Genomic DNA, 27,611 nt, shown 5'->3' on the forward strand with positions numbered 1-27,611 from the left:
AATTTTAGATGTCTAATTTTTATATTATGCTGACTCAATAGATCTTTAGAAGATTATTTCTGACCTTCTTGTTCAAATCAAAAGATTCAATATTCCGCTACATCAGTAACTATGTGCATAAATCTCTATCAAAGGGTGCTCAATAATCAAAAGTGTGTTAAAAAATTGTAGGACATGATCCATGTTGTAATATGGACGCCCACTAGTTTTAATCTGTCGATTTAACAATGAGTTGATTGATTAGGATCTAAATTTGTTGCATCAATTTTGACAAATTTCTCCAGTAAACTCTATAAGTCTGAATTCTCATGAGTCAAGCTGCCATCCCAAAAGTTGATCACTTGGAATATAATATATTTCAATAATTTGTTTATGGGAAAAATATACCTTACCAAAGAATCAAATGTTAACATTAACTAAATTAAGAAACAAACGATACTTTCAACCTCAATCCGCAAAGTAAACAATCTCACATAACATGGATATCCAAAGGACCATAGCAAGCATGCAACGGCGCAGATAGACCTGCCCACGTGCTGGATTCAAAATTGAAATCAAATTAACGGGTAGATTGTTTATTGACCGATTCAATGAACCCAACTTATAATTTAATTAAGAGTCGGGTCCTAAGTAAATTAATAAATCGACAATTCAAATTGTTGGTTAACCGCTAATTTTACTAATATTTAATTTTAAATTTTTTAAAATTATTTTTAAAAAATTTAATGATAATAATAGTGCATTTTAATATAAATTAACTCATTTCTTTAAAATTTTTTAATGTGAGATTGATTAATTTTCTAATTTATTTATCTTAAATTTTTTAATATGAAATTATTATACCTTTAACATATTAAATTTATTAATCTAGTTCTCTTAATAGATTATGTATTAATCTTATTGTATTTTTTTATCAGATAGATTACTTATTGATTTTATTTTATTTTTTTATTAAAAATATTTGTTTGATATAATAAATTTATAAAAAAATATATAATTTATTTAATAATAACATTTTATATATATAATAAAATTTATCATCTAATATATAAAATTAATCAAAAGATATAATTTATATAATATATATCTATCCTACTAAAATATAATAATATTAATATTAAATAAAAAAACTCATTGATATAATAAAAATAGAAATGGTTCAGAGTTTAATAAAAGATTATAATATTAAAAAATAACAAATTACATTATTTTAATTCCCTTCTAGTCATACACCTTAAGTGGATAGACAACAAGACTTCTTTTAATTTTTATTTTTTCATATTAATAAAATTTTAAATATTTTTAAAAAATAAATTATAAATAATAATTTTGAACCATAAATTGTAAAATAAAATATAACTTATGATTTCTAATCGTGAAATATAATGACTTTGAAAGTTAAAATTAAGAGTTAAAATTTTATAAATTGTTCAACCGGCGATTTTGAACCTGATTTTGAAACGCGGTCAGAGGTAGGCACAGATGTGTCCCACATGAATCCTTGGAACAATTAAACAAGGAATCTTAATGAATTTTCTTCTGCTTAAGTATTATTGTTCCGAGTTCAAGATCGAAGCCGAACAAAATAATATAGAAATGTAACAAAACAAGATGGAAAGAGATCAGTCAATCAGGAACAAGTCCAAGTTCTGCAGATAAAGGTTTGAATAATTGCGTATGATACATCAAATGGCTCCTATAATCATCTTCGACGTATAAATATTCAAAAAAGAAATAAAGGAGAAGTCCGAGTTGGGATTACCCAGCCCCACTATGTTACATTGTAAACGTGTGCCATGTCTTTTGTCTATTACGTCGAATTTTTCTTTTTTTTTAAAAAAAAACAAGGAATTCGGAGCAGCAATAGACAATTACTTCTCGCATAATTGACGCATATTCATATTTCATCCCAATTTGGATGTGCTGTATTAAAATTTTGATCAGAAATGCTGCAAAAATCTTCCGGGGAAAGGTTATGCCTCAGGTTCTGAAGGCAAATGCTCCTGAAATGATGGGTGAACAAATTAGAAATATTCTGGAACACAAAGTATAATAACCTGATATGAACGTTTTTGCAAATAAGGATAATAGTTCCAGAGGCTAACTAATAAGCATAATCCACGTTTCTAATTTGTTTCAAAAAATTTGTACAATTTTTATTATACAAACTCGTCACGACCATATCCAATCAGTTTGAATTACTAATGAAACATGAAAATGTCGAAAAACAAAATTGATAAGCAAGTACCAAACTAATCTCAAACTCTCATGAAGATGGGTGATATCATAAATCAAGGATAATGGAGATTACGTAGGATCTAGCCCCTTTCTATAAACATCGATTTGTCTAAATAAATGCCTTGTTTCTAAAAATCATAACTTTTGAAAATTCAAAACAACCTTTAAAAATTAAACAAACTTGTAAAAAAAATTATTTTTTAAAAAAATAATCCCTAATTTATCTGCAAATCTTGAACTGTGTAAATTACAGATCAATATTTAGGATATATGTGAAAAAAAAGCCTTAAGACTAAGGTATATTTATCTTAGCCTTATCGTCAAAGGTGAGCATGGAGAAATAAATGTATCCTTTCATGTCATGAGGATTAAGCCTCATAAATTCCACAGAAGCAGCACCAATTTTTTTCATGTTTCAAGGTGATATTAAACAGAGAGGTATGCTTACCAAAGATAGAGCTTCCATTATAGATCTGTGACTATCAGCAACACAAACTTTTTTATACAGACTAAATAAGTGCCTCCTTTGTTCAGTGCTCAAGTGTTTTTTGAGGCCACTACCCACCATCTCCATTTCTGCCTGCAAATATTTATATAAATATTGCAAGGTCAGGAATAAAAAAAATTATGAACCTCACAAGAAAATCATGATGATAATATCAAATAGCCATCAAACGTTCAAACATGAAGTAATTGACCTATATATGATCGAATCAATTTTATAAATTTCACAGTAGTTTTCTCGTAACTTCATATAGGAAGATTAAATTTCCATGATTCCGATCTATATTCACCACCAGTTACAACAGGGGAACCCTTGTTACCAAAATAACTTAAGAAATCTTATTCCAATTGCAACATATAAGGCCCTATTTATAGTTAGAGTATAGGGCCTATTCTAGAAAATATCTATAAAAAAATAACAGATATTTAACAGATAATTAACAGATATTTATAACCAACACTCCCCCTCAAGTTGGAGCATAAATGTTAATCATGCCCAACTTGTTACAAAGATAATCAACTCGAATCCCATTTAAAGCTTTTGTGAAGATGTCCCCCAATTGTTCTCCAGTTTTTACATATCCTGTAGTAATCAAACCTTGTTGAATTTTCTCACGAACAAAATGACAATCAATTTCAATGTGCTTAGTCCTCTCATGGAACACGGGATTCGATGCAATATGAATAGCAGCTTGATTATCACACCATAGTTTTGCTGGTATTGAAATTTTAAGTCCTACTTCAGTCAACAATTGATATATCCACATTACTTCACACACAGATTGTGCCATAGCCCTGTATTCTGATTCTGCACTGGATCGTGACACAACCTTTTGCTTTTTACTTTTCCATGATACTAAATTTCCTCCAACAAAGATACAATAACCTGAAGTAGACCTCCTATCCATTTTGGAACCTGCCCAATCTGCATCTGAAAAACATTCAATATGAGTGTGCCCATGATTTTTATATACAATACCTCGTCCAGGTGCACCCTTCAAGTAACGCAAAATTTGCTCTAATGCTGCCCAATGATGAACCGTTGGAGATGACATATACTGACTAACAACACTAACCGAATATGCAATATCTGGACGAGTCAAGGTAAGATAATTCAACTTTCCAACTAATCTTCGATATCTCTCTGGATGTTCAAATAATTCTCCATCTGCAGTAAGATCCACGTTCTGAGTCATTGGAGTACTACAAGGTTTTGCCCCTAACTTTCCCGTCTCAGTTAATAAATCAAGAACATATTTCCTCTGAGATAGAAATATACCATTTTTACTCCTCATTACTTCAACACCTAAGAAATACTTTAACACCCCTAAATCTTTTGTATGAAATTGAGTGAGAATGAAAGATTTGAGAGATGAAATTCCCGTAGTATCACTACCAGTAATCACAATATCATCCACATACACAACTAACAGAATAATACCAGCTCCTGACTGCTTGTAGAACACAGAATGATCAGACTTGCTTTTCTTCATACCAAACTTTTCAATAACCTGACTAAATTTTCCAAACCAAGCACGAGGACTTTGTTTCAAACCATACAAAGTCTTTCGAAGACGACAGACTCGCCCTATCTCCCCCTGAGCAACGAAACCAGGAGGTTGCTCCATATACACCTCCTCTTGAAGATTACCATGAAGAAAAGCATTCTTGATATCAAGTTGATGTAAAGGCCAATGATGAGTAGCAGCAAGAGAAATAAATAACCGAACAGATGTCAACTTTGCAACAGGAGAAAAAGTATCAGAATAATCCACACCATATGTTTGAGCATAACCCTTAGCAACAAGACGAGCTTTTAGTCTGGCAACTGATCCATCTGGATTGACTTTAACATTAAATATCCATTTGCATCCAATAGCTTGTTTTCCTGGAGGTAAATCAACCAAGTCCCATGTATCATTATCATCCAAGGCTTTCATTTCCTCTATCATTGCATCTCTCCAACCATGATGAGATAAGGCCTCACGGACAGTTTTAGGAATAGAAATAGAGTCAAGTGAAGCAATAAAAGAACAGGAGGAGGATGACAAGCCATTATTAGACACAAACGAAGAGATAGGATAAGTACACTGGCGTTTACCTTTTCGTAATGCAATAGGAAGATCATCATTCGGAATTGGATCTGATGACGAAGTAGTAGGTGCAGGACATGAATCAGGAGGTCGACGCCTAGAGTATATTTCAATAATAGGAGGCTTGACAAGAGCTGGTTCTGAGACAGGTGTAGAGGATGTAACAGAATATACCAATAAATCATCATCTTCCTTTTGAGAAGTCGAGATATGTGAGGATGAAAAATAAGGTTTGTCTTCCATGAAAGTAACATCGATTGAAACAAGATATTTATTAATACTAGGACAATAACACCTATAACCCTTTTGAAGACGAGGATAACCAAGGAAAATACATTTCAAAGATTTGGGGTCTAATTTAGTAACTTGTGGACGAACATCCCGAACAAAACAAGTGCTACCAAATATCCTAGGATTAATAGGAAACAATGACTTGTTAGGAAACAAAATTTTGTAAGGAATCTCACCATGAAGAACAGAGGATGGCATACGGTTAATAAGAAAACATGCAGTAGAAACCGCGTCTGCCCAAAAAGACTTAGGAACATTCATTTGAAATAAAAGAGCTCGTGCTGTTTCAAGAAGATGTCTATTCTTCCGTTCAGCCACACCATTCTGGGATGGAGTATCAACACAAGAGGTTTCATGAAGTATACCATTCTGACTCATATAAGATTGAAATATACTGGATGTATATTCTTTGGCATTGTCACTTCGTAAAGTACGGATGGACATATTGAACTGAGTTTTGATTTCAGCACAAAAAGCAGAAAATAGAGAAAATAACTCAGAACGATTTTTCATTAAGTATAACCAAGTTACACGAGAATAATCATCCACAAAAGTGACAAAATACCTAAAACCAGGTTTAGATATAATAGGACAAGGACCCCAAATATCAGAATGAACTAACTCAAAAGGACTAATAGCACGCTTATTTATCCTTGGACTTGAACTAAGACGGTGATGCTTTGCAAACTGACATGACTCACAATTTAATGAAGATATGCTACTATATTGTGGACAGAGTTTCTTGAGTGATAGAAGAGATGGATGTCCTAACCTACAATGAGCCTCAAAAGGAGAATTTTCACCTGAACAAACGAGAGATCTTGGGGAAGGTGAATCAAGAATATAGAGACCTCCATTTTCATGTCCTTTACCAATAATCTTCTTTGTCAAAAGATCCTGAACTAAACAATGATCGGGAAAAAATGTGATGCAACAGTTAAGATTGCGAGTTAATTGACTAACAGAGAGCAAATTAAAGGATAAATTAGGTAAATGTAGGACAGAGGATAAGGAAAGCAAAGGAGTGGGATTGACAGTGCCAGACCCACGAACGCAAGATGAAGACCCATCAGCTAAGGTAACAATCGGAGTGTTGGATTTGTGTGTGAAAGTAGAAAAGAGATTAGAATTACCTGTCATATGATCCGTGGCACCAGAATCAATGACCCATTTAGAGGATGAGGAAAGAAGACATGTATTGTGGTTACCTGAATCAGCAATAGCAATGATAGAGGAAGATGAAGACTTAAGTGATTCTTGATATTGAGAGAACTTGGCAAATTCTTCTGCAGAGACAAGCACCATATCCATCACGATAGAATGAAGTCCAAAGATATGTAACTCTCAAACACCGAACTTGGTGCTGTTGTGAGACGAAGAACTAGAATGTTCCAAATTCAAGAAAATGTCTGTATCTAAGTTCTGTATAGGTTTCTGGACTCCTGAATATTGTGGATCCCCAAATTTGAAGAAAAATTCCAAAGAATAAGCCAAATTGCTGTAATCTGTGGATGAACTGTCCACTGGGTAGAGCACAAATTCAAGCAGAAGAAACCAATCGGTGCTGACAGAAACCTATGTCCTGTGATTAGCTGCTCCAAATTCAGGATAACGGCCAAAATTGCGATCCAGACAATGCAGCCAAGAGCCTTTCTTTGGCGGCGGCGCTTGTAAGGACTAACAGACGGCAGTTGCACACGATCGCGAGCAGGTCGTCAGAATGACGAACACCCAGCGAACCTGTGCGTTCCCTCGAAGACGCTGTGGTGAAGGTGACCACGAGCGCGTTCGCAGCGAAGCAGGGCGCGGCGCGGAGGGGAAAAGTCGATGAACTGAACCAAGAAAACCTAGCACTGGAGGCGAAGAAGGTTAATTAGGGGAGGAAAACCTGGAATTGTCGATCGGCGTCTTCTCCACGCAGCTAGCTAGGGCAGAGGACGGCGGCGGCGCTGTGCAGGGAGAGCGGCGGCGCTGAGCAGGGAGGGCGGCAGGGCGACGACTGCTGGTCCTCTTCACGCGACGGGCGGTGAAGACGCGACGGAGGATTGCTGGTCTTCACGCAGCATGACGATGGCAGGGCGGCGGCAAGCAGAGGAAGAAGGCGACGGAGAAGACGTCGCAGCGATGACGGTGCCCACAGTTTGACGAGAGGGAGCCGCTTGATTTGATGCTTTCCGCCGGTGATAGGCGAGCGCAGCGAGCGGCGAGAAAAGTCGGAGCGAAAGCGAACTCGGAGCGGCGCTTGAAGCCGGGAAGAAAGTCGCGAAAGAGGAAATCGCGAGTTAGGGAGAAAAGTCGGCGCGAAGGCGCAAAAAGAAAAAAAACCTAATTTTCTAAGGCTCTGATACCATGTTACCAAAATAACTTAAGAAATCTTATTCCAATTGCAACATATAAGGCCCTATTTATAGTTAGAGTATAGGGCCTATTCTAGAAAATATCTATAAAAAAATAACAGATATTTAACAGATAATTAACAGATATTTATAACCAACAAACCCTAAGTTTTTAAATACAAAAAAATGAAAAAATGACGAAGCAGCGCCGCGCGATCGCGACGCCGCACGGAGCGTCGCCGGCCTGGGGCGAGGCCTCCGGCGGCGTCGCCGAGGCCTCGCGACGCCTCCGGAGGCGTCGCCGATGCCGCGCGACGCCTCCGAAGCGTCGCCGAGCTCGGGTGACGCCGTTCTCCGACCGGAATTGCTGTGCCGACGGTGTGCCGGTGCCGGTGCCGGTGTGGGTGAGGAACAAAAATTTTCGTGCGTATCGCCCGATACGACACGAGATTTCAATACCTGCTGCAGAGCTTGTATGAATATCAGATCTTGCTTGTTTTTGTTAACAGCTGTAATTCATTCCATCTAAAACTCATGTCTGATTACAGTGAACTATGCATGAATAAAGCATTTGTTAGAACATACTTTTTCTTTATTCTATGTTAATATACAAAAATCTCATCATTTCGATCAATCAATCATCATTTGGATCAATCAACCAGCCAGTGCTAGTCATAGCATCTATAATCAATAAGCATTTCCTTACTAATATTGAAAAGAACATACAAGGGAGGCCTAGGATAGTATTTGATGAAGGTATAATATCTCAGTAAAATTAAAATTTCAATTACGTATTATTTAATCAAATGTGAAAAGTAGCAACCTACAGCAATAAAACAACCATGTGAACTGTAAACAAATACGATCAGAACAAAGCAACAAACGTTGAACAAAGTAAAGAAATGGCATGAGAATGTAAACCAATGAAATGCACACCATTCAATAAAAGCAAAAAATAAGACCATGAAAAAATGGCAAACACAACAACAAGCTCCAGCATCTTGTGAACAAGTGTTGAAGGGGAATTGTGTCTTTTATTGAATAGCACGCACATCATGATTAGATCTGTGTAGGAAATTCAATGATACATATGATAGTATCTGTAATTTGAAGCCATCAAGCCTCAGTTGAGAAGGAACATAATGCAAAAACTTTGGCAGGATATATACATTGGACCTTGGAAAGAGCTGCAACTTCACATTGCAGATATATTTCATATGGTTCACTTCTATGTTATATGCTCACTTATATACAGTTTTTTTCAGGAAGTAATTCACTATCCTCTGACACTAAAAAGGAACAAAACAAAGATCCTGTAGTAAAGATGTCCATAACTGCCCACTGCCAACCTATCACAAAAAACTAAGACAACGTGTATAAAAGTCATTAACCATCATTAGTGTTAACATGGCATGGTGATATCTAAGATTGTTTCTAAGTTATATTACGAAGCCACAAATCAGAAGACAGATCATGAGTGCATACCCTTCATCCTGATATGTCAACATGGACACATCTGATCTACTGAAAGTTGTAAAGTGAGGGTTTTGTAAAGGTCTTGTTCTGATTTATTTTGTCTTCAGATGTAGTGAGGGACGTAGTCAATGCTGCAACCTTCAAGGCCAAAATATGTGTATATCTGAACTAATGCAATGATTGCAAGTTGACAGTAATTGCAGTCACACTTTCAGAGAATTCATACACAGCCTTGTAATTTAGCAAAAAATCTCTCCTTGTGCTATTCGGCATTCATATACAAAAGGCAAATTTAGTGTAAGTTTGATAGGTTCCTGTATGTTATCTCCACCAGAATTTAGAACATTGCTTAGAGGCATAGGATCTATTAACAACTGATGAAAATGAAAGAAAAATATAACATCATAGATAATTAGTTATTCATTTACAACAAGAAATTGAAATATTAAAAAGAACAACATAAAGTCAGAGAATGAGTGACAAGTAGTTTATACTACCTTAGAGGACATAAAGAAAGAACAAACTCAAAATTGATGGAAAATAGACAAGCTCCAGCTTACCGAGTGCTCATCTGGTGGAAATGTCAGGTGGATAAGACAAATCTTTGACAGTTCCTCCAGTGCTTCAGATCGTTTTCCTTGAACTTCCAATGCCTAAATCATACAGATTTAATATTACAAAGCTGAATCTACAGAGGCATGAGATATCATGTGTATGCTAAATGGCCATAAAATATGCTCTAAGAATACAAATGTAACACTAAAAACAGGGAACTCACCCAACATTGCAAAAAACATGAACGTGTGCGAGCTGCAACAGCTGCACTTACAAGCGTAGCAGCACGTGAATTGGTAAGTCCAATATTATCAGCAAGTCCAGCAATGAATTGTCTTGCATCCTCATCACCAACTTGAGGCTTCTCACTTGGTATTATTGCTCTATATTGTTTTATATATACGAAATCAAAGTCTCAGATATCTAAGATGAAATCTGATAAATGATCACCTGGAAAAGATCTTCCCACAAAAAATAGTAAAAGAATAAATTATCAGCAAAACAACACTGATAAGACATCGCAAATTACCTGCTGCAACAATTTAAAACAAAGTCTACTGATGCCCGAAAAAAAGAATCCCGTGCATTAGCTGTTTCAAATGAGGCCTTCACACCAGATACCTTGCATAGCTCACGAAGCTGCATCAAAGGAGGAATCCATAACTCTTCCAAATAGGTCAAGCAGCAATATGCACATTCTATGCTTCAAAGTATATGACAATGTAACTTGGAGACATCATTTTGCATAGCAGTTTTCAATCCTTTTTTTTTTTTTTTTGCAACAACATTCTGATAGCTTTGTCTTTAAGAATAATATATATACTTTGAGGAAACAATTAAACTCTACCCTAGAGTGTCTGTGTGTGTTTTTACCCTCTGAGAAAGTTACATTACATTTTGCCAACATGAGCTTATGGCTGCTGCCCCTGACCACTCCATTACCCACCAGGGCTATCCTAATTTGCCAGATTGCCTATAAACCCAAATAACCCTTATCTAGCCTATTAGCTATTAAGGCCATGAGAATTATCTACTTCCTCTCCCCATAATCTCATTCATCGATACTGAAGCACTTCTGCTACAGAGATCCTTCTCATTTTTGTTCATCTCCGACAACCCTCTCTTGATATCCCTAGTTTCTGGTCCAGATTACTCCCATGATCAATCTTTGAAGATATTAAGTAAAGAAATGACACGCCAAGTTCTAAAATACTGGTGTATCAGATCAGCTCAACTGTGTCAACATGGTGCAGTGGTGTTGGAAAAGGAGGAAGAAGGATGCCGCATACCAGCTATATGTACAAGACTATCATTTGTAGAGAAGATTCTTGTTGGTCTCACCATCAGATCTTCCCCCATGCTTCCCACTGAGATAACCTTCACACAGTGATCGTGACATAAGATAGCATGGTGGTGGTGTTCCATGTCCCTCATGATGGCGTTTGTTCACAATGACACATCTAGCCTACATCAGCTGAGATGAAATAAGATTAAAAACCATGATCGGTACAAAGCAATTGGACTATCATTAAGGAGTTAGACATGCAAGAAGTTTGGAACACCTGTTCCTCCACTAGCGGTGCTTCCCAAATACCTAGAAATCAAAAATTTCCAAGGTCAGTCGTGGTGAGAGACTGCATTAACACCATCGACTCAGCATTCACTGACTAATACAATGTCAACTGCACATTTGCCATGCAAATATAACTAATAGCTCTACTAGTGGCATGGCTAACTTAACTTGGATTCAAGGATAGTAGATCTAAATCTTGGAATGGACGTGACAGCAGCAGGTCTTCTAATGGCATTGTCCAATATGTTTTTTTCTACAATTTTTCATGACTACCCCTGAAACTATAAACCTGATCTAATTCCCATGTATATTGATACCAGGTCTTTCTTGACCCTTCAAAATATGCATCTTCCCACTGACCAGTAGAGAAAATCTAACCTGGTCAGAGAAATGGGACAATGGTTGGCATTGCTTTAGATGCATACCATGGATCATAAATTGGGGAACAAGAAAGAGAGCAAACAACTGCAGATCTTACAAATTCTCATATAAACTTACAGGCTAATAAAAGCAGAGGAAGAAGATTAGGTGATATCACAATGAAAGCAAAGGTTTCTCTGACACGATGGTGGAGCATACTGGTTTGAAGGTTCTTGAGGTGCCCAACTCAAATTAAATGGAGGAAGGTTGGAGTTTTTTATATGGAGGATGAAAGTGCCTCTGGGGAGCAAGAGCATGAACGTCACTGAGGGAGATCACGAAGGAGAGGAACTGGCTTAGAATAGATCATGGATATTAGAGAGTAGCAAAAAGATAGAGGAGTGAGGACAAAGATGAATGGAAATCATTTTTTGTTTTTCTCTCAATATATACTCATTTAGGGGTGTTCAGGTCAGGTTGACAGATAACTTCAGAAGACATTATGTGTGTGATGCAAATATAAATGACCACCACGTTTAAACTCCTTTGCTCAAAGTAGAATAGTTGGAAGGTATATAATCAATCTTTCATTTCAGCAAAAAGGTGGAATCCACCACCCCAGCGACCTCACACAGTCGGCCCCACGACGAGGTAAATCGGAAAGCTACAATTAACCACTACGGGGAGGGCAATATAATCAGTCTTTCATAAAGCTGCTAAAATTAATCCCATAAATGATGAGAACCTAACAACTGCTTAGAAGCATAGTAACTTGTGAAAATCCAGTGGACACAACAATATTCAAAATTCTGAAATTAATATATTTAAATTGCAAGATTGGGTACTAATATTATTATAAGGACTTGCAAGAAAACACAACATTTCTCTGCTCATAGATTTATTATCTAATGATACTCGGTCAATACATACAATTTTCTTTCAATTAAATTGCATAAGATCAGATTTGGAGGTTACAATTTCTGACCTTGTTAATTCTAGAGCAGTTTTATAAAAAAATGTACTTTAAAAAGAAAACCAAAGATACTTGTACTAATGATGCCACCTTATTCATTAAGAGCAAGTATGTGAAACACTCCATACAGAGGAAAGTCAACACCATATAATACAAATCTTAAATAGATCTAAGAACACTAACTTGAATCATATCATCATATCTATAGTCCTTCCCGCTCATTCTATAATCCATTATAGCTGACACAAATAAATGTTCGACGATTTAGGAATAGCATAAGCAAAACTTCAACCAACACATTTCCAGGATAGAATAAGTATGTACCTACAAAAAAGATTAAAGATAAGTAAATACCTTACTAAAAGTCAAAGATCTGTGTATGTACATGTCATCAAATTTCATAACACATATTTGAAACGAAATATCCTAAAATATACACAAACTAATGGAAATTACAATATCTTGAGTGGGAATAACTCATGATGAAATAGCACATCTTTTTTGAAGTCAAGATCATATACACACTGCTAAACCCCAAAATTATTGACAAGGATCAGTTCAGAAATTCCCAAGTTATGATTAAACAGATCAAAGCAAAGTAAAAGAAGCCCAGGTATGTTGATCAAAAACTGAATTAAAAAAATTGAATGCAAAATCTCAAAGAATGACCATTTTGTCAACTCCATGTAATATCAAACTGTAAGATATAATAACCAGTATAAAATAAACTGTTGTAAAGTTCACTTCATTAAAATTTGTTTATGCTTGTTAGCAAATATAGTTCAATCCACATGGGAAATTATGTGATTAGTGCACTATATATGGTGGATTTAATCACTCAATTTCCTACTGATTAATACCATTTTATTTTTTATTTTTTATTTTTGGTATCAAAGCATGCTCTATTATCTTATGATTAAGAGGGAAAATCGTACAATTTCTATGGGAAAAAAAAATAAAAGTTAAATTAAAGGGACTATCATCCAGTGGTTTAATGTTGTTAAGGGAAAATATTAGGTTTCTAACCCTAGGTAGCCCTCTCTACTTTTAAATATTATTGATGAATAGGGGATATTGCATGTACCCCTTACTCCTTACGTATTTTCACATGTCACCCTAACACTCGCTCAAGCTCATTCAAATATTTAAGAGATCAACTAATAAAAAATATAGTCAATTGATATTTTTGCAAAATTACACAAGCAGAATTATGCAAACAAAGAAACCACTAATTTGCCTTGAGCTTTATAGAATGACGCAAGTGGAGAGAAGACTATTAAGCTAGAGATTCATGAAAAAGGCACACACAAAGAGAGCAAAGGAATATGGATCCGTTTTGAAATCCATGGAATGATGCACGTCAAGAGTGGAGAGATCCAAGTTAAGGTCTTTCAATGATGCACGTAGAGAGGAGAAATCCAGCCAACTTAGATCTGTAAAATGACACACATAGATAGAGCTCACACAAGGAGGATTGATGATAAAAATAACAACAAATACACGCATGGAGGATCATGTTAGTCCCTCATTAGTAGGGGAGGGTCATGTTCACATTGTCATGCAAGGAAGAGGGCCACGTTGGCCTCACATAGTATAGGAGAGGGTTGTGTCAACCTCACATTGTGTAGGGAAGAAGGTCGCATCGATCTCACGTCACATAGGGAAGAAGGTCAAGTCAGCCTTGTGTCGTGTACAAGGTCACATTGGCCTCACTTCGCATCGGGAAGAGAAACAGGTCGACCTCAAGTTTTGCAAGAGGGTTGTTTTGGCCTGGTTCTATAGGGAAGAGTGACTTGTCAGCCTTACGTTGGGTAGGGAAGAGGGTGGGTTACATCAACCTTTGGCAAAGAGTTGACTGGAATATAGCACTGTTCAGTGTTGCCAGTTAAGGAATGAGCCTAGAGGACTCATGCAAACAAAAGGAAGAGTAGAGAGACAAAGGTAAACTAGCATACATGCAAATGTTTGACAAAAAAGAAAGACAGATTACATGAGGGAGAAGGAGGCGACCCAATACTATATATATTAGGGAAAAATTCATTTGCCTCCTCAGAAACTCTAAATAGTCCTCTCTACCTTTATATAATATTCATGAATGATATTACATATAACCCTTGCCCTTTGTATATTTTCACTTACCTTTCTATTAGATGCAATAGGTGTGCCTCATGCCTCTCACTTCTCTCGCATATCTCAAACTTTCTTACTCCATACAACTATTAATGACGTAGATCTTGATTTACACACTATGTAATCACATTACACTATATAGGGTTTGAAGGTCAATAATAAACTCACCAACGGTGCAAACACCCAAATTCATAATCGTGTATAAATAACCAAAATTGAGGTAAGTAAAGGTGTAATGTAACATAAATCATGGGTGAAAATGGAATTCTTTAATTCATAAATCTTCTTCCGTCCTCTTATTTACTTCAAGATTGAAGTAGCAATAAGTTTATAAGTCCATAATAATCTTCTCTTTTGCATTTATCTTTCAATCTCTTGGTTACCTGACTTTAAGAAATTTATTATTTTCTTTATTTAACATGTCTTATTTTTCTCTATGTTGACACCAGAGTTTTTATTTCCTTGTTTTTCTAACAAATTATTAATTCCATTTCACACCACATTTTGCCTTGTTTATGTAGATGTTTATAAAACAATTTAGTCAATTCTCTTCATTGATTGTAATACAAAAGATAGATTCTATTTTCTATCTTTCAGTTCCTTCTATTTCCTTTATTATAAGTATTTGTCACAAAAAACTTCTCCACTCCCATAGAAAATGGTTCTCCTCAATTTTGATTGAGGAAACTTCAGGTGGAGAAAATATGAAGCACAGTAAATCAATTCTAACTTCGTCCATGGTGGCTCTACCATGGTTGGTCTCAAGTCCGATAAAGGAGGGTTACATTAGGTTGTCAACCATCATTAATACATAAGTAAATATCATGTATGGCATCAAACTATTGTGTTAATGCTATATTGTCCCATGAAAAGAATGCATTGTAGGGTCCGAATGCAACGTCTTGACAAGAACCGTTACATCTTTATGAAAACTTGTGTATATTTTAAATATGCAAAATTCTCACACCATATGTTAGATAAGAACAGATATTATAAGAATATTGATTGTATCATATTTGGAACATGAAACATAGGAACACTCATTAGTAAAGCAATAAAAATAGTATATACGATGATTAGAACAAGAAATAATATTTTATATTTATAAGAGACAAAATGGGTAGGGGAGAAGACAAAGATGATAAAGTATTAAACAAAATACATGGTTACTCAGATACAATATGAGAGAAGATGACATAAAATTTGAAAGAGTGACCAAGAGCATACTCAATGAGTCAAGAGGACGAATACCACTAAATATAGAATCTTAAGGTTGGAATAGAAAATTACAAGAAAAACTTAAGAATAAAGAGGAGACTATAGACTTGTAACAATAAAGAAAACTTTAAAAAGTGTGTAGTAGCCAAGAAACGGTCCAATAAAATAATGAGTGAAGCAGAATGAAACTTTCGAATACTTATATTGACAGCTTGATATAAACGGGGAAAGAGATATCTATAAAATAACTAAAGTAAGAGAGAGGAAAACAAGAGATCTTACCTAAATAAGATGCATTAAAAATGAATCTAATAGGTAATTAGTGAAGGATAAAGAAATAAAGAAGTGATGAAAGAGATATTTTCATCAATTTTTTAACGAAGGTGTACATGATTAACTTAGCTTAGAAAATTTAAGTAGGTCAAAAGAGCATAGAAATTTAAATTTTTATCAGAGAATTTAAATTTCAAAAGAAGATAGATGTTAAATAGGATGAAAAATGAAAAACGGTTGGATCGGATTATGTTTTAATAAAGGTATAAAAATGCCTAGGGATGTATGGCACCAAATAGCTTATAAAGTTATTAAACCTAATATTGAAAATAAAGAAAATGTTTGATCAATAATATAGGTCAAGTACTTTAATCCCCTGTATAAAAACAAAAGAGATGTACAAAATTATGTGAATCATAGGGGCATTAAACTAATGGATCACAGTATAAAACTTTGAGGAAAGTGATAGAAAATCAATTAAGGAAAGAGACCAAGATGACTGAAAATCAATTTAGATTTATGCCCAAAAGTCAAAAATAGAAGTTATGCATCTTCTCAAATAATTGGTTGAAAAGTATCGAACAAAGTAGTAAGACTTACACATGATGTTTATTAACCTAGAAAAAGTTTATGATAGAGTCTCGAGAAAATTATGTAGAGAATTATATGAGAATGTAATAACATGAGTGAAGATTCTAAGCGGATTAATTGAAATATTTCCTATAAAAATAGGGGTATATCAAGGATTAGCTCTAAGTCCATCATATCTTTTTACACTAATTATAGATGAACTCACTAGACACATTTGGGGCGCGTTACTATGATATTGTTAGTGCAATCAACCTCTAGAATTTTGATATTTGACAATGTACCTAAGTTTGGTCAAATTGACCAAGGGTTGATCCAAACAAAACTTGATATTTAGATGTGAGCTAAGTCCAATCAGATCATGACTAGCAAGAAGAACTCAAGAAGAGTCTAGTCAGGACCAGATGACTAACAAAGAAATTCTTGGTCGGAAAGATTGAGTAAGGAAGTCCTAGTCGAAGGGATTGGACAAGGAAGTTATGGTCGGAAGGATTGGACAAGGAAGTCTTGATCGGAGGGACTAGGCGGAAGTTTCGGCAGATCAAAGACATCAGGCAGAAAGCCCATCGGGACACCAAAAAGCCCTGGGGGCCAATGACACCAGACAGAAGTCTAGACGAGGTCGAGGGCTGGATGTCTATGAAAAATCCCAAGAGTTAAGATCAAGGTTGAGCACGAAGTCCAGGTGGGTCAAGAATGACGGAAGCTTAGCAAAAAGAAATCATATGAAGTGAGCCCTAAGTGGTAAGCCTAGTAGGTCAGGAAGACTTACAGAAGTAGGCTATATTAGCTTAGTTGTTGTATGCTTATCTTGCAGAATCTGGAGCTGGAAGCAGGACTAAGGAAGCAGATAGACACAGTCAAACTAAGCTCGAAGGGAGCCAAGTTCTACTAGGGTCAAACCAAACCGAAACAACTCCGAGCGCCCAAATCAATTTCTAGATGCCCTGAATGGTTCCAAGAGCCTGGACCAAGATAAGATGTAGTGACGGATAAAGTCTAACGACGTCAGATCGGATCAGGTGAAGCTGGGGCGCTCGAAAAGAGATCTAAGCACTTGGAAAGGTTTTTATAAGCAGTTGCAACCAGAGCTTCAAAAATTCAATTCTAATACTACTCTCATATTCTACTATACTCGTGAACATTACCAAAGCTCTACGCGTGCGACCGAAGAAATTCCAGGAGGGGTGCGTTGCGTCTAGGAGCATTCAGATCGACTAACGACAAAATGAGTTTGTTTGCATTTAGTTAACAAGTTGTTTGTACGTAATTTCATATCTTTATGCTTGTTCTAAATTGTAAGATGAGTTTCTCCGCCTCCGGAAAGGAAACCATTATTAGACGGGCGCCTCCCGTAGATAAGTCTTAGAGTACCAACCTTGGAAGGTTGGGAACCAAGTAAATCCAGCGAGTCCTTTCCTTCTGCTTTGTTTTTATTACTTTGTGTATTCCGCCGTGTACTAATCTGATAGATTGAGCGAACGAACAAAAAAGCAAACGATCAAGATTCACCCCCTCTCGACCGCACAGATCCTACAATTGGTATCAGAGTCTGGACCATTTATGATTGGACTAACTGCAACAAGAGCAAAGAGGCTAAGAAAGGGGGAGAAGGTACTATAATTTTAAATTCAAACTTAAAGTTACATATTATTTATTTTAAATACAGGGAGAGAGGGCAATACAAAAATTAGTGTCCTATTTGCAAAACTCAAACGACACCACCATCGGCAAAGGAGCAACTGATGCTAGGAGCCCGGAGGAACAAAGAACACATTACGTGCTTCAAATGTCAGAGATCTGAACATTACAAGAATAAGTGCCCGAAGAAGAACACGAAGATAGAGTTCACAGAATTAGGAATTGTGATTCTGATAAGTACAATTAATTATAAAAATGTCCTTCATATTTCGCATGATAAATTAGGTTTTTCTTAAAATTTACATACTAATTCCAATTCAGATAATTTTAATTTAATTAATAAAAATATTAATTTGAAAGATTCAATTAAGTCGGATAAAATGAATCTAATTAATAAAATTGCTTATTTGACAAATTCAAACTTAGTTAACAATGAGAATAAATCTAATTTGAATAAATTAATTTTAATTAATAATTCTGAATTAAATAATAATTTAAAAATAAAAATCATTCTAAATCAATCATTAATAATTTAAATTTAATTAATCTAAATAATAAAATTGATAAAGATCAAATCCATCTAGATATTAATCAAATTAATATAAATCTAGATAAATTTTTTAATTCATTCAACCAAGATAAATCTAATCTAACTAATTTAAATTTAATTAATTTAATTAATCCGAAAATAATTAATAATCAGAATAATTCTAAATTGAAAATTTCAAATCCAATTAAATTAAATAACTCAGAATTAAATAATAAATTAATTAATCAAGATAATCTAAAAGATAAGAATACAAATTCAAATAATTCGCATGTAAATCTACATCAAGATAATCTTAAATTAATTAAGTTAAATTCAAATTTTAAAGTCAGTAAATATTCAAATTTTCATAAGATAAAATCTAATCCAAAAGAAAAATTTTAACAAGATAAATCCTAATAATTCAAACACAAAAAATTTAAAATTAAATATTATAAATTCCTATAGTAAATTTTCAAATCTTAAAAATAATAATTATAATCGAGTATCTTTTAATTATGAAACAATGAATAATTCAAAATTTCAAAAATAAATTTGAAAAATCCAAAATTAAATATTAAAATTAACTATCTTCAAGTTTCATTTAATTATAGAATATAAATTAATCAAATCTAAAATAAATAAAAAAAATCCATAAATATTAAAAATTGAAAAACTACAAAATAACAAAAACAAATTAATACTTCAAAAATCTCAAACCCAAATAAAGAAATTAAAATGCATTAACCTAATAATCATCAAAGTACTTTATGATTATGGAATTAAATAAAACAATAGCAAATAACAAAATAAAAATCAAAATGTGCCAAAGTGGATTGACACATTCGCAGGTTCACATGAAATATATCAAATCAAGAATTTGATATATTATTAGAAATCAATTTCAATTGTTTGGCTTGATTTACCCATATATGCTCATGCATATGCTTATTTAATGTCTATTTATGTCATGTCATATCATACATGCTAGCTTAAATTTATCTGTCTAATTTAAAATGGTTAGATAAGGATATAGTCTTGATTAACACTTACCCAACATAATACTAGGGTGGGACGAGATAATAGTACGTCAGAGAAAATTTGATCTAAGTAGTTAATTAGGATAAGAAGTATCTTACTTAGTCTGCTTAACTAAATGGAACTGACTGAAGTTATCTCGTCACATCCTAGATTAGTTAGACTAGAATTTTTCAATAAATTAGCTGAGTGCTCAATTTCACGAATCAGCTTTATCTAAGAAGTGGTCGTTGCTCCGATATCCAAGAAGATCTCTGTGCCTTGTCATAATTTGGAAGTTGAAACCTAAAATGTGCACTTAATAAATCGAAAGTTAAACTTAAATCTAACTCAAGGTCAAACAATCCTTAGAGTTCAAACAACAATAATTAAAGATAAAATTGACAAATCATCTCACAAAACTCATAAGGCAATTTTAAATGTCATGTATTGAGACATATAAAACTGGTGAGATGACAAGGATAACTAAATTGAAATGTTTTTGAAAATATTTTCAAAATCTATAAAATTATTTTCTGAAACATATTTGAAAAATATTGATATTTCATTGATATTTCATGATTGTCTGGGTGTATATATATATATATATATTTAAAACATATATATCTTTGAAAATTGTTTGACCAACACTTAGATACAAAACCTTAAGTAAACACTAATTCTAGACCCCTAAGACACATAAGCAGAGATTCCTTGTGGTTAACAAGGATATCCTAAGAGAGTGTCCAGTTAAAAGGGAGGTCCTAATTGAAAGATCATAAACATCCTTTTCCTTAAAATCTTTAAAATCTCTTTTAAAAATACTTTGCAAAACTTTTTGAAAAAGCCTTCAAAATTACTTTGACAAGCCTTTTAAACAAATTACTTTGAAAATTCATATTTTGATAAACATTTTGAAAAATATATTTTAAAACTTTCAAAATTATTCTTTTGACTTAGAGCAACCCATAAGACACATAGGTGGTCTTCCTTGTGGTTAACAAGGATTTCTAAGGATATGTAGGTTAAGGAGAGTTGATCGAAAGATCGAATGTATATTTCAAAACTCTTTAAAAATTACTTCAAAAATTAGTTTTGCAAATATTTGAAAACTCTATTTAAAAATTATTTGGAAAATTACTTTGCAAAATATTTTTATGCTTTGAAAAAGACTTTGAAAAACATTTGAAAAATCTTTGAAAATGTCTTTGAAATATATTTTCAAAATTCCTTGAAAATAAAAAATAAAAAATTATGCTTTGAAAAAGTTTTGTAATGTAAAACTCTTTTGAAAATGTGCTTTAACAAATACTTTCAAAATTATTTCAAATTGATCTTTCAAGAAAGGATTAGAAACTAAGTTTTGACTATAGGAAAACCTTTTAAATTGTTGGTGCAAAACCTAAGGTGGACCTTAGGTAAATCATTATTTATGAATGACAAAGAGGGAGAAGAAGGATCAAGTTCAAAATTTTAATAACCTCTCAATTTGATGGATAACCCATAAGTATGTAATCTTTTTGATATATATCAAAGGGGGAGAGGAGGAAGGACTTAAGTAGTGAGCCTCTTAATCATTGATTTCTCTCAATCATTGATTTAAACCTTATGACCTGAACCTAACTTAAGAAAATTATCAAACATCAAAAAAAAAGAAGATTATTAGTACAATTAGCCTCTAGAGTTTTGATATTTGACAATATACCTAAGTCTAATCAGATTAACCAAGGATTGATCCAAATAGAACTTGATATTTGGATGTGAGATAAGTCCAGTCAAGTCATGATTAGCGAAGGAGAACTCAAGAAGAGTCTAGTCAGGACCAAATGACTATCAAAGGAAGTCTTGGTCAGAAGGATTGGACAAAAAAATCCTGGTCAGAAGGGATTAGAAGGAAGGAAGTCCTGTCAAAAGGATTTGACAAGAAAGTCCTAATCGGAGGGACTAAGCGGAAATCTCGGTGGATCAAAGACATCGGGCAGAACTCCTGGAGGTCAAAGACACCAAGCGAAAATCTAGACAGGGTCGAGGGCCAAAAGTCTAGTGGAAAGTCCCAAGGGTTAAGATCAAGGTTGAGCAGGAAGTGCAGATGGGTCAAGGATGACCAAAGGCTTGGCAAAAGGAAATTCTGGGAGAGGAGTCCTAAGTGGTAAGCCTAGTAGGTCAGGAAGACTTACAGGAGTAGGCTAAGCTAGCTTGGTTATTATATGCTTGCCTTGCATAAACCTAGAGATAGAAGCAAGACTAAGGAAGCAGACAGACACAGCCAAACCAAGCCCAGAGGGAACTAGATTCGACTAGGGTCGAATCGGACCGGAACAACTCTGGGTGCCCAGATCAATTTCTAAGTGCCCGGACGGTCTAAGCGTCCTGAATGGTTCCATGTGTTTGGACTAGGATAAGACGCAGTGACGGATAGAACCCGACGGCATCGAATCAATTCAAGTCGATCCGGGGTGCCCCAGAAAGGGATCTAGGTGCCCGGAAGGGTCTTTATAAGCAGCTACAGCCAGAGTTTCGAAAATTCAATTCTAATACTACTCTTATATTCTATTGTGCTCGTGAACGTTACCAAACCTCTACGCATGTGACCAGGAGCGGTGCACTGCGCTCAGGAACTTCCGGACCGATCGATGACAAAACAAGTTTATTTGCATTTAGTTAGCAAGTTGTTTGTGTACGTAATTTCATATCTTTGTGCTTGTTCTAAACTGTAAGACAGGTTTTTTCGCCTCCGAAAAAAATACCACTATTCCGCGATTCCTTTCCTTCTGCTTTATTTTTTTTACTTTGTGTATTCTGCTACATACTAATCTGATAGATCGAACGAACAAATGAAAAAAGTGAACGAATGAGATTCATCCCCCTCCTCAATCACACAGATCCTACAAGTGTATGTTATTTGCAAATAACATTGTTTTAATCGATAAGACACATGGAGGAATAAATGTTAGATATATTGAAAGTTAATGATTTTAAGTTTAATAGAGTAAAAACATAATATATGAAAATTTAAATTTAGTAGTAAAAGACATAGCAAGATAGAGACGGCAAGTTACCTATAACTGAAATTTTTAAGTATCTAGGATCATTTTTGCACAATGACGGAAAAGTTGATAAAGATGTATTACATAGGATATAAACAGGATAGTTGAAATCGAGGAAGACGTCAACTGTTCTTTGTACGTAAGGTATCTTTAAAGTTTAAAAGGATATTTTACAAAATAATAGTTAGACCTGTTATCTTATATAGAGTTGAATGTTGGACTATGAAGCCAACACATGAGTAGAAGATGAGAGTCGTATAAATGAGCATGTTAAGGTAGATGTGCGGACATATGAGAATGAATAATATAAAAAATCAAAATATTATAGAGAAAATCAAAATTGCACCTAATGTAAAATACCTAAAATTTAAGGGCTTAATTGTAAAATATAATTAATCTTATAAGTTAAGGGTTAAATGGGTTATTGGATCGATTTAAAGGTTTAATGGGTTGTGGAACTATTGGATCCTAAACCAACCCGTTAAGAAAACTTATATGGCTACAGTAACCTAAGTTTTCTCCCCATCGCGATTAAAACCTTTGCTTCCGCCGCTTCTCCTCTGTTCTTCTTCATCTTTGCCAACGCCGCCCTCCTCACCAGACGAAGCCACAGTCGCGCCTTGCCTGCAATCACTGCGGTCCGGCACTGCTTTCCCCGACGTCGAGCAGCCCCTCGCAGTTCCTCCTCCGTCCGACGCCGGCGCCGTCGAGCTTGCCCTGCCGGTGGTCAGCAAGGGCGATTTGGAGCCTTCTTCCTCCGTTACACGCCGCCGCGTCGCACCTCCTTTTTCCCACTTCGCCTTGGATTGCGTCCAAGGAACTCATTGGAGGGTGGAGTGCTGTCGATTGAAGGCGGATTGGCAGCAGCAGATCAAAGAGGAAGATAGGTAAGGGTTTTGGCTTAGATTTTGAGTTGGATTGCTTGGATTCCTTAGATTTGGCTTGATTAGGGTTTTGAAGACTTGATCTTGAGCTCGTGAAGGGGCTGATTGGGTGGTTGTTTCAGGTGGGCCGCAAGAGTGAAGAAGGGAAACGAAATTGATTTCTAGGACAAGGATCCGAGGTAAGACTTTGGACCCTAACTCATCCTTGTTGATATTATCAGAGCTGATGGGTTTTGGTTGGTGGATTTAATTGCTAGTTAATTGGGATTACGTTGATGGTCTAGGTCTGTTAATTTATTCCTGTTCGATCAGATTGGTGGCGGCCGGATTCAAGAACCGAAGCTTAGTTAAGGTAAGGTTATTGTTGATTCATTGGTAGATCAGTCCTTGAATTACTGATGTGTAGGTTACGGTTGGGTTTATGCGTTGTTGTCGAATCAGTTAGGATTTTATTCGATAAGAGCACTTATATATATATATCGTTGTATTTAGGAATGTTGTTTATTTTAATTACAGGATATTGAACCGGAGTTCTAGACGGAGGTTCACTTTCCTGATATTGACTACTTTCGGAAGGCGGGTATCTTGTCTCTGACTTATCTCTTAGTAGATATGCCGTGTTTAGACATGTATATATATAGTTTTGGCTACCAGTGATATTATGTTTTCAGTTCATACTGATCTTTGTTGATACCTATGATCTGGTTACGTATCTGTTAGGCATTTGACTGTATATTATTTGACACCATCCATATGCTACTGGTTGATTACTATACATCACATTTTCTGATGCACATGCTAGACCTAAGACTCTGTACCATTCTAGTACTAGTGTAGCTGTGCATTATGGTTCGGATGTGATTACCTGTACTAGGGTTAGATATCATGTTTATATAGTGACATGCTGGCCAGCATACTGTCCATTCGGTCACGCATTAGCGATGACGTCAGAGTGCACAGCGGTTATACCCCTACCCATACGACCTCACTCAGTGCTGGATCTGACGGGCATATTCAGTTCCCACGCGACCTCACCTATCGGTGATGGATCTGACGGGCATATTTAGTTCCCACGCGACCTCACCTAGCGGTGATGGATCTGACGGGCATATTCAGTTCCCACGCGACCTCACCTATCGGTGATGGATCTGACGGGCATATTCAGTTCCCACGCGACCTCACCATTCGAGTGTGATGGATCTGACGGGCATAGTTCCCACGCGACCTCACATCTCGGTGATGGATCTGACGGGCATTTATCATTGAGGACCCACGCGACCTCACTTTGGTATGTAAGGATCAGATGGGTAGCAGGGGTGACCAGGATATGTTCTTGTACTTGTGCATGATATAGGGATTCTTTGGTGATATTGTTGCATTCAGGTTATTTGCATATGTTGGATATGTATATACAGGGATCGTATGGATTTGTTAGGGATCATGTTACCTATGATTATATCGTTAGCATGTTCTGGTGAGTATATTTACACATGAGTTCAGATTTTCATTCCTGTCATTCTTCTACCGGTATTTCCATTCCTGTCTGCTAGCTATTTGATACATGTCTACTTGATACCCGCTGAGTTCGTTTGAACTCACTCCGTTTACTTGTATGTCTATTTCAGGTTGAGGCCGTCTGGAGAGCTGCCCTGCTAGTCCTAAGAGATCTGTCGAGTTGTTTATTTTCATGCTATCAGTATATCGGACTTAGTCTGGTTTCCTTAATTGTCTTTCCTATTTGAGTATCGGCAGTTTCGATGATTCGACATTTTGGTTTTATTGAGACTTGGATATTCTGATGGATGTGAGTCTTGTTTTTCATGCACCGTTATACCTGTTGATGTGGATCGTATTATATCTGCGTGGTGGTGTTGTTTTCGCTGCAGGGATGGTGATAGTGATCCTGTGGATCATTATGTGTTGGATATATGTGCATGTGGCTTTGTTGGTCACTTTTATTTATTTAATTCTGTCATTACATATCCATAGCCTGTTATGGATTTATTATATCATGTATGTATTCAGGGAAGTCAATTGTTACAGGGGAGATGCTACTGAAATTTCTCGGAAAGCTATCTCCCGGGGCGTAACACCTATAGAGGTAAAACTTCAAAAGGCACATATAAGATGGAATGGACATTTACCAAGACGACCTATAAATGCCCTAGTTAGACTATATGAGACCAAGATAAATATGCACATTAATTGAAGAAGAAGAAAGGCAAAGAGATTTAGTTAGTAATGATAAAATAAGATAAAAAACATTTAAATATAAATGAGGAAATAGAAGAGGATCGAGCCTAATGACGTAGAAGAGGATCAAGCCTAATGGCTACCTACTTAGTGGGATAAAAGCTTGGTGGTGATTGTTGTTGTTACTTCATAGTAAATTACTTCCAATTTCTATAAGTTACCTTAGCTTAATCAAAGAATTAGTAAAAGCATATCACCTAAGTGAATTTACTTATTATTTGACCAAACTAAGCATTAGTTGATCCCTTCTTAACTAAATCATTTCTATACTAACTAGAGATTAAGACCATCCCTGATAATTAATAAGATTAATGAGTTGTCATTATACATGTATCTATGATAAAGCAACAATCTATTACCTGTGTCACAGCATCTCTTTAGTTACATCTTTATGATCAATAGTATGATACTAATTCTTCCAGCATTTTTTCCTCAATCAATTATGTGCACAAGCAAAATTATTATTCTCATAATTGAACATAAACAATATGAATTCTAATTTACAACTACCTGGTGTCAGCTAAATTCATCTTGTTCTGTTATTGAGCTCTAGAAAGCTTCATTGCAAGCAATGCCCAAGTCATTCATATATCTTCAGAGTTTTTTAATGTCAATAAACAAAATTAAGACTAGAAGAACATGATGATCATATCACAACATTTTCTTAGTATAAGCCCCAGCACGACCATCACACATTGATTAAACAAACCTTGAATATCATATAGCTTCTGATATTAATTTAAATTATATATATTCAGCAACCAAACACCAAAGTATAGGTAATTATTTAAATGTTTGGCCAAAGTACAAAATCACTGACCTCGAACAAGCCTATCAGTTTCTCTCTGGTAGTCTTGCTTGCTTGTGCTAATCACAGGAAGAGGAACTGGATCTGGCCACCAGTTGGGCAGCTTTTCTTGCTTCACTGTCCAAGTTCTCGCCACATTATCCGATGTTTTTAGTTCATACCCTCTCACAGTTGAAAGAGGATTCGCTGAAACCCTAAAACTCTTCGTGTTCCTATTATCCCTCCTCAACCGCCTTCCCACCACTACTTCCCTCCCTCCTAGGCTCCGATCCCTCCTAATCACCTCTGAACCTAGCAATCTCCATCCCGACCGGAATCCGTGCCTCAGCCAAAGAACAGTCCTGGCCGCTAAAACTGCAACGAAGCTCCAGAGGACCAGGTTCGCGACAAAGATAAGCGAGGATTGACGGCAGGAGAAGACGACGCGGTTGCGAGCGCTGTCCACTCTGACCGAAGTCTGGAGGTCGCGGAAGGCCTCGCTGCCGTCGGACAGGAAACTGCGGACGGACGCCTCCGAGGAGCGTAGGAGGCGCGTAGCGGCAGCTGAGACACGCGATGCAATGACCTCAGCGTCAATTGCAAGGTCAAGGTTGCGGCCGGAGGAGGTTTTGGGTTCTGGGGACCAGCGATGGCGGCGACCGAAGAGGGAGGAGGAGATAGTGAGGAGAGGAGCCGTGCGGAGGCGAAGTAGACGGTGACAAGGGAGGAGCACTGGGGAAGCGGCGGAGATCATTGGCGTTTGGATGGAGGCGATGGGAGGAAGAGCAGAGCAGCTGCGGGATGGGGATGGGGATGGGGATGCATTCCAAAGGTCACAGCTTTGCGGA

General features: G+C 35.8%; 1 protein-coding gene across 1 annotated transcript; it reads right to left on the reverse strand.

The window, feature by feature from the left end:
• Positions 1–1,647: 1,647 nt before the first annotated feature.
• LOC141813835 (uncharacterized) lies at positions 1,648–27,580 on the reverse strand. Its single transcript, XM_074701827.1, has 7 exons — positions 26,797–27,580; positions 12,583–12,638; positions 10,023–10,132; positions 9,717–9,876; positions 9,499–9,591; positions 2,687–2,818; positions 1,648–2,003 (listed from the first exon to the last, which is right to left on the reverse strand). The coding sequence occupies exons 1-7, from the start codon at positions 27,515–27,517 to the stop codon at positions 1,974–1,976; spliced, it is 1,302 nt and encodes a 433-aa protein (XP_074557928.1). The 5' UTR covers positions 27,518–27,580; the 3' UTR covers positions 1,648–1,973.
• Positions 27,581–27,611: the final 31 nt, after the last annotated feature.

The sequence above is a fragment of the Curcuma longa genome, chromosome 20 (assembly GCF_044706935.1).
Source record: "Curcuma longa cultivar G26 ecotype Majalengka, Jawa Barat chromosome 20, ITB_CL_G26_1.1, whole genome shotgun sequence".
NCBI lineage: Eukaryota > Viridiplantae > Streptophyta > Magnoliopsida > Zingiberales > Zingiberaceae > Curcuma > Curcuma longa.

Bases quoted from the DNA above. Each gene is read 5' to 3' on its own strand.
- LOC141813835 (XM_074701827.1), bottom strand. From the start codon at position 27,517: ATGATCTCCGCCGCTTCCCCAGTGCTCCTCCCTTGTCACCGTCTACTT. The intron at 12,639-26,796 runs GTCAGTGATTTT...TATTTGTGTCAG, and splicing joins AACTGATAGGCTTGTTCGAG to CTATAATGGATTATAGAATG. The intron at 10,133-12,582 runs GTTAGTGTTCTT...CCTTTGATGCAG, and splicing joins GATATGATGATATGATTCAA to CTTCGTGAGCTATGCAAGGT.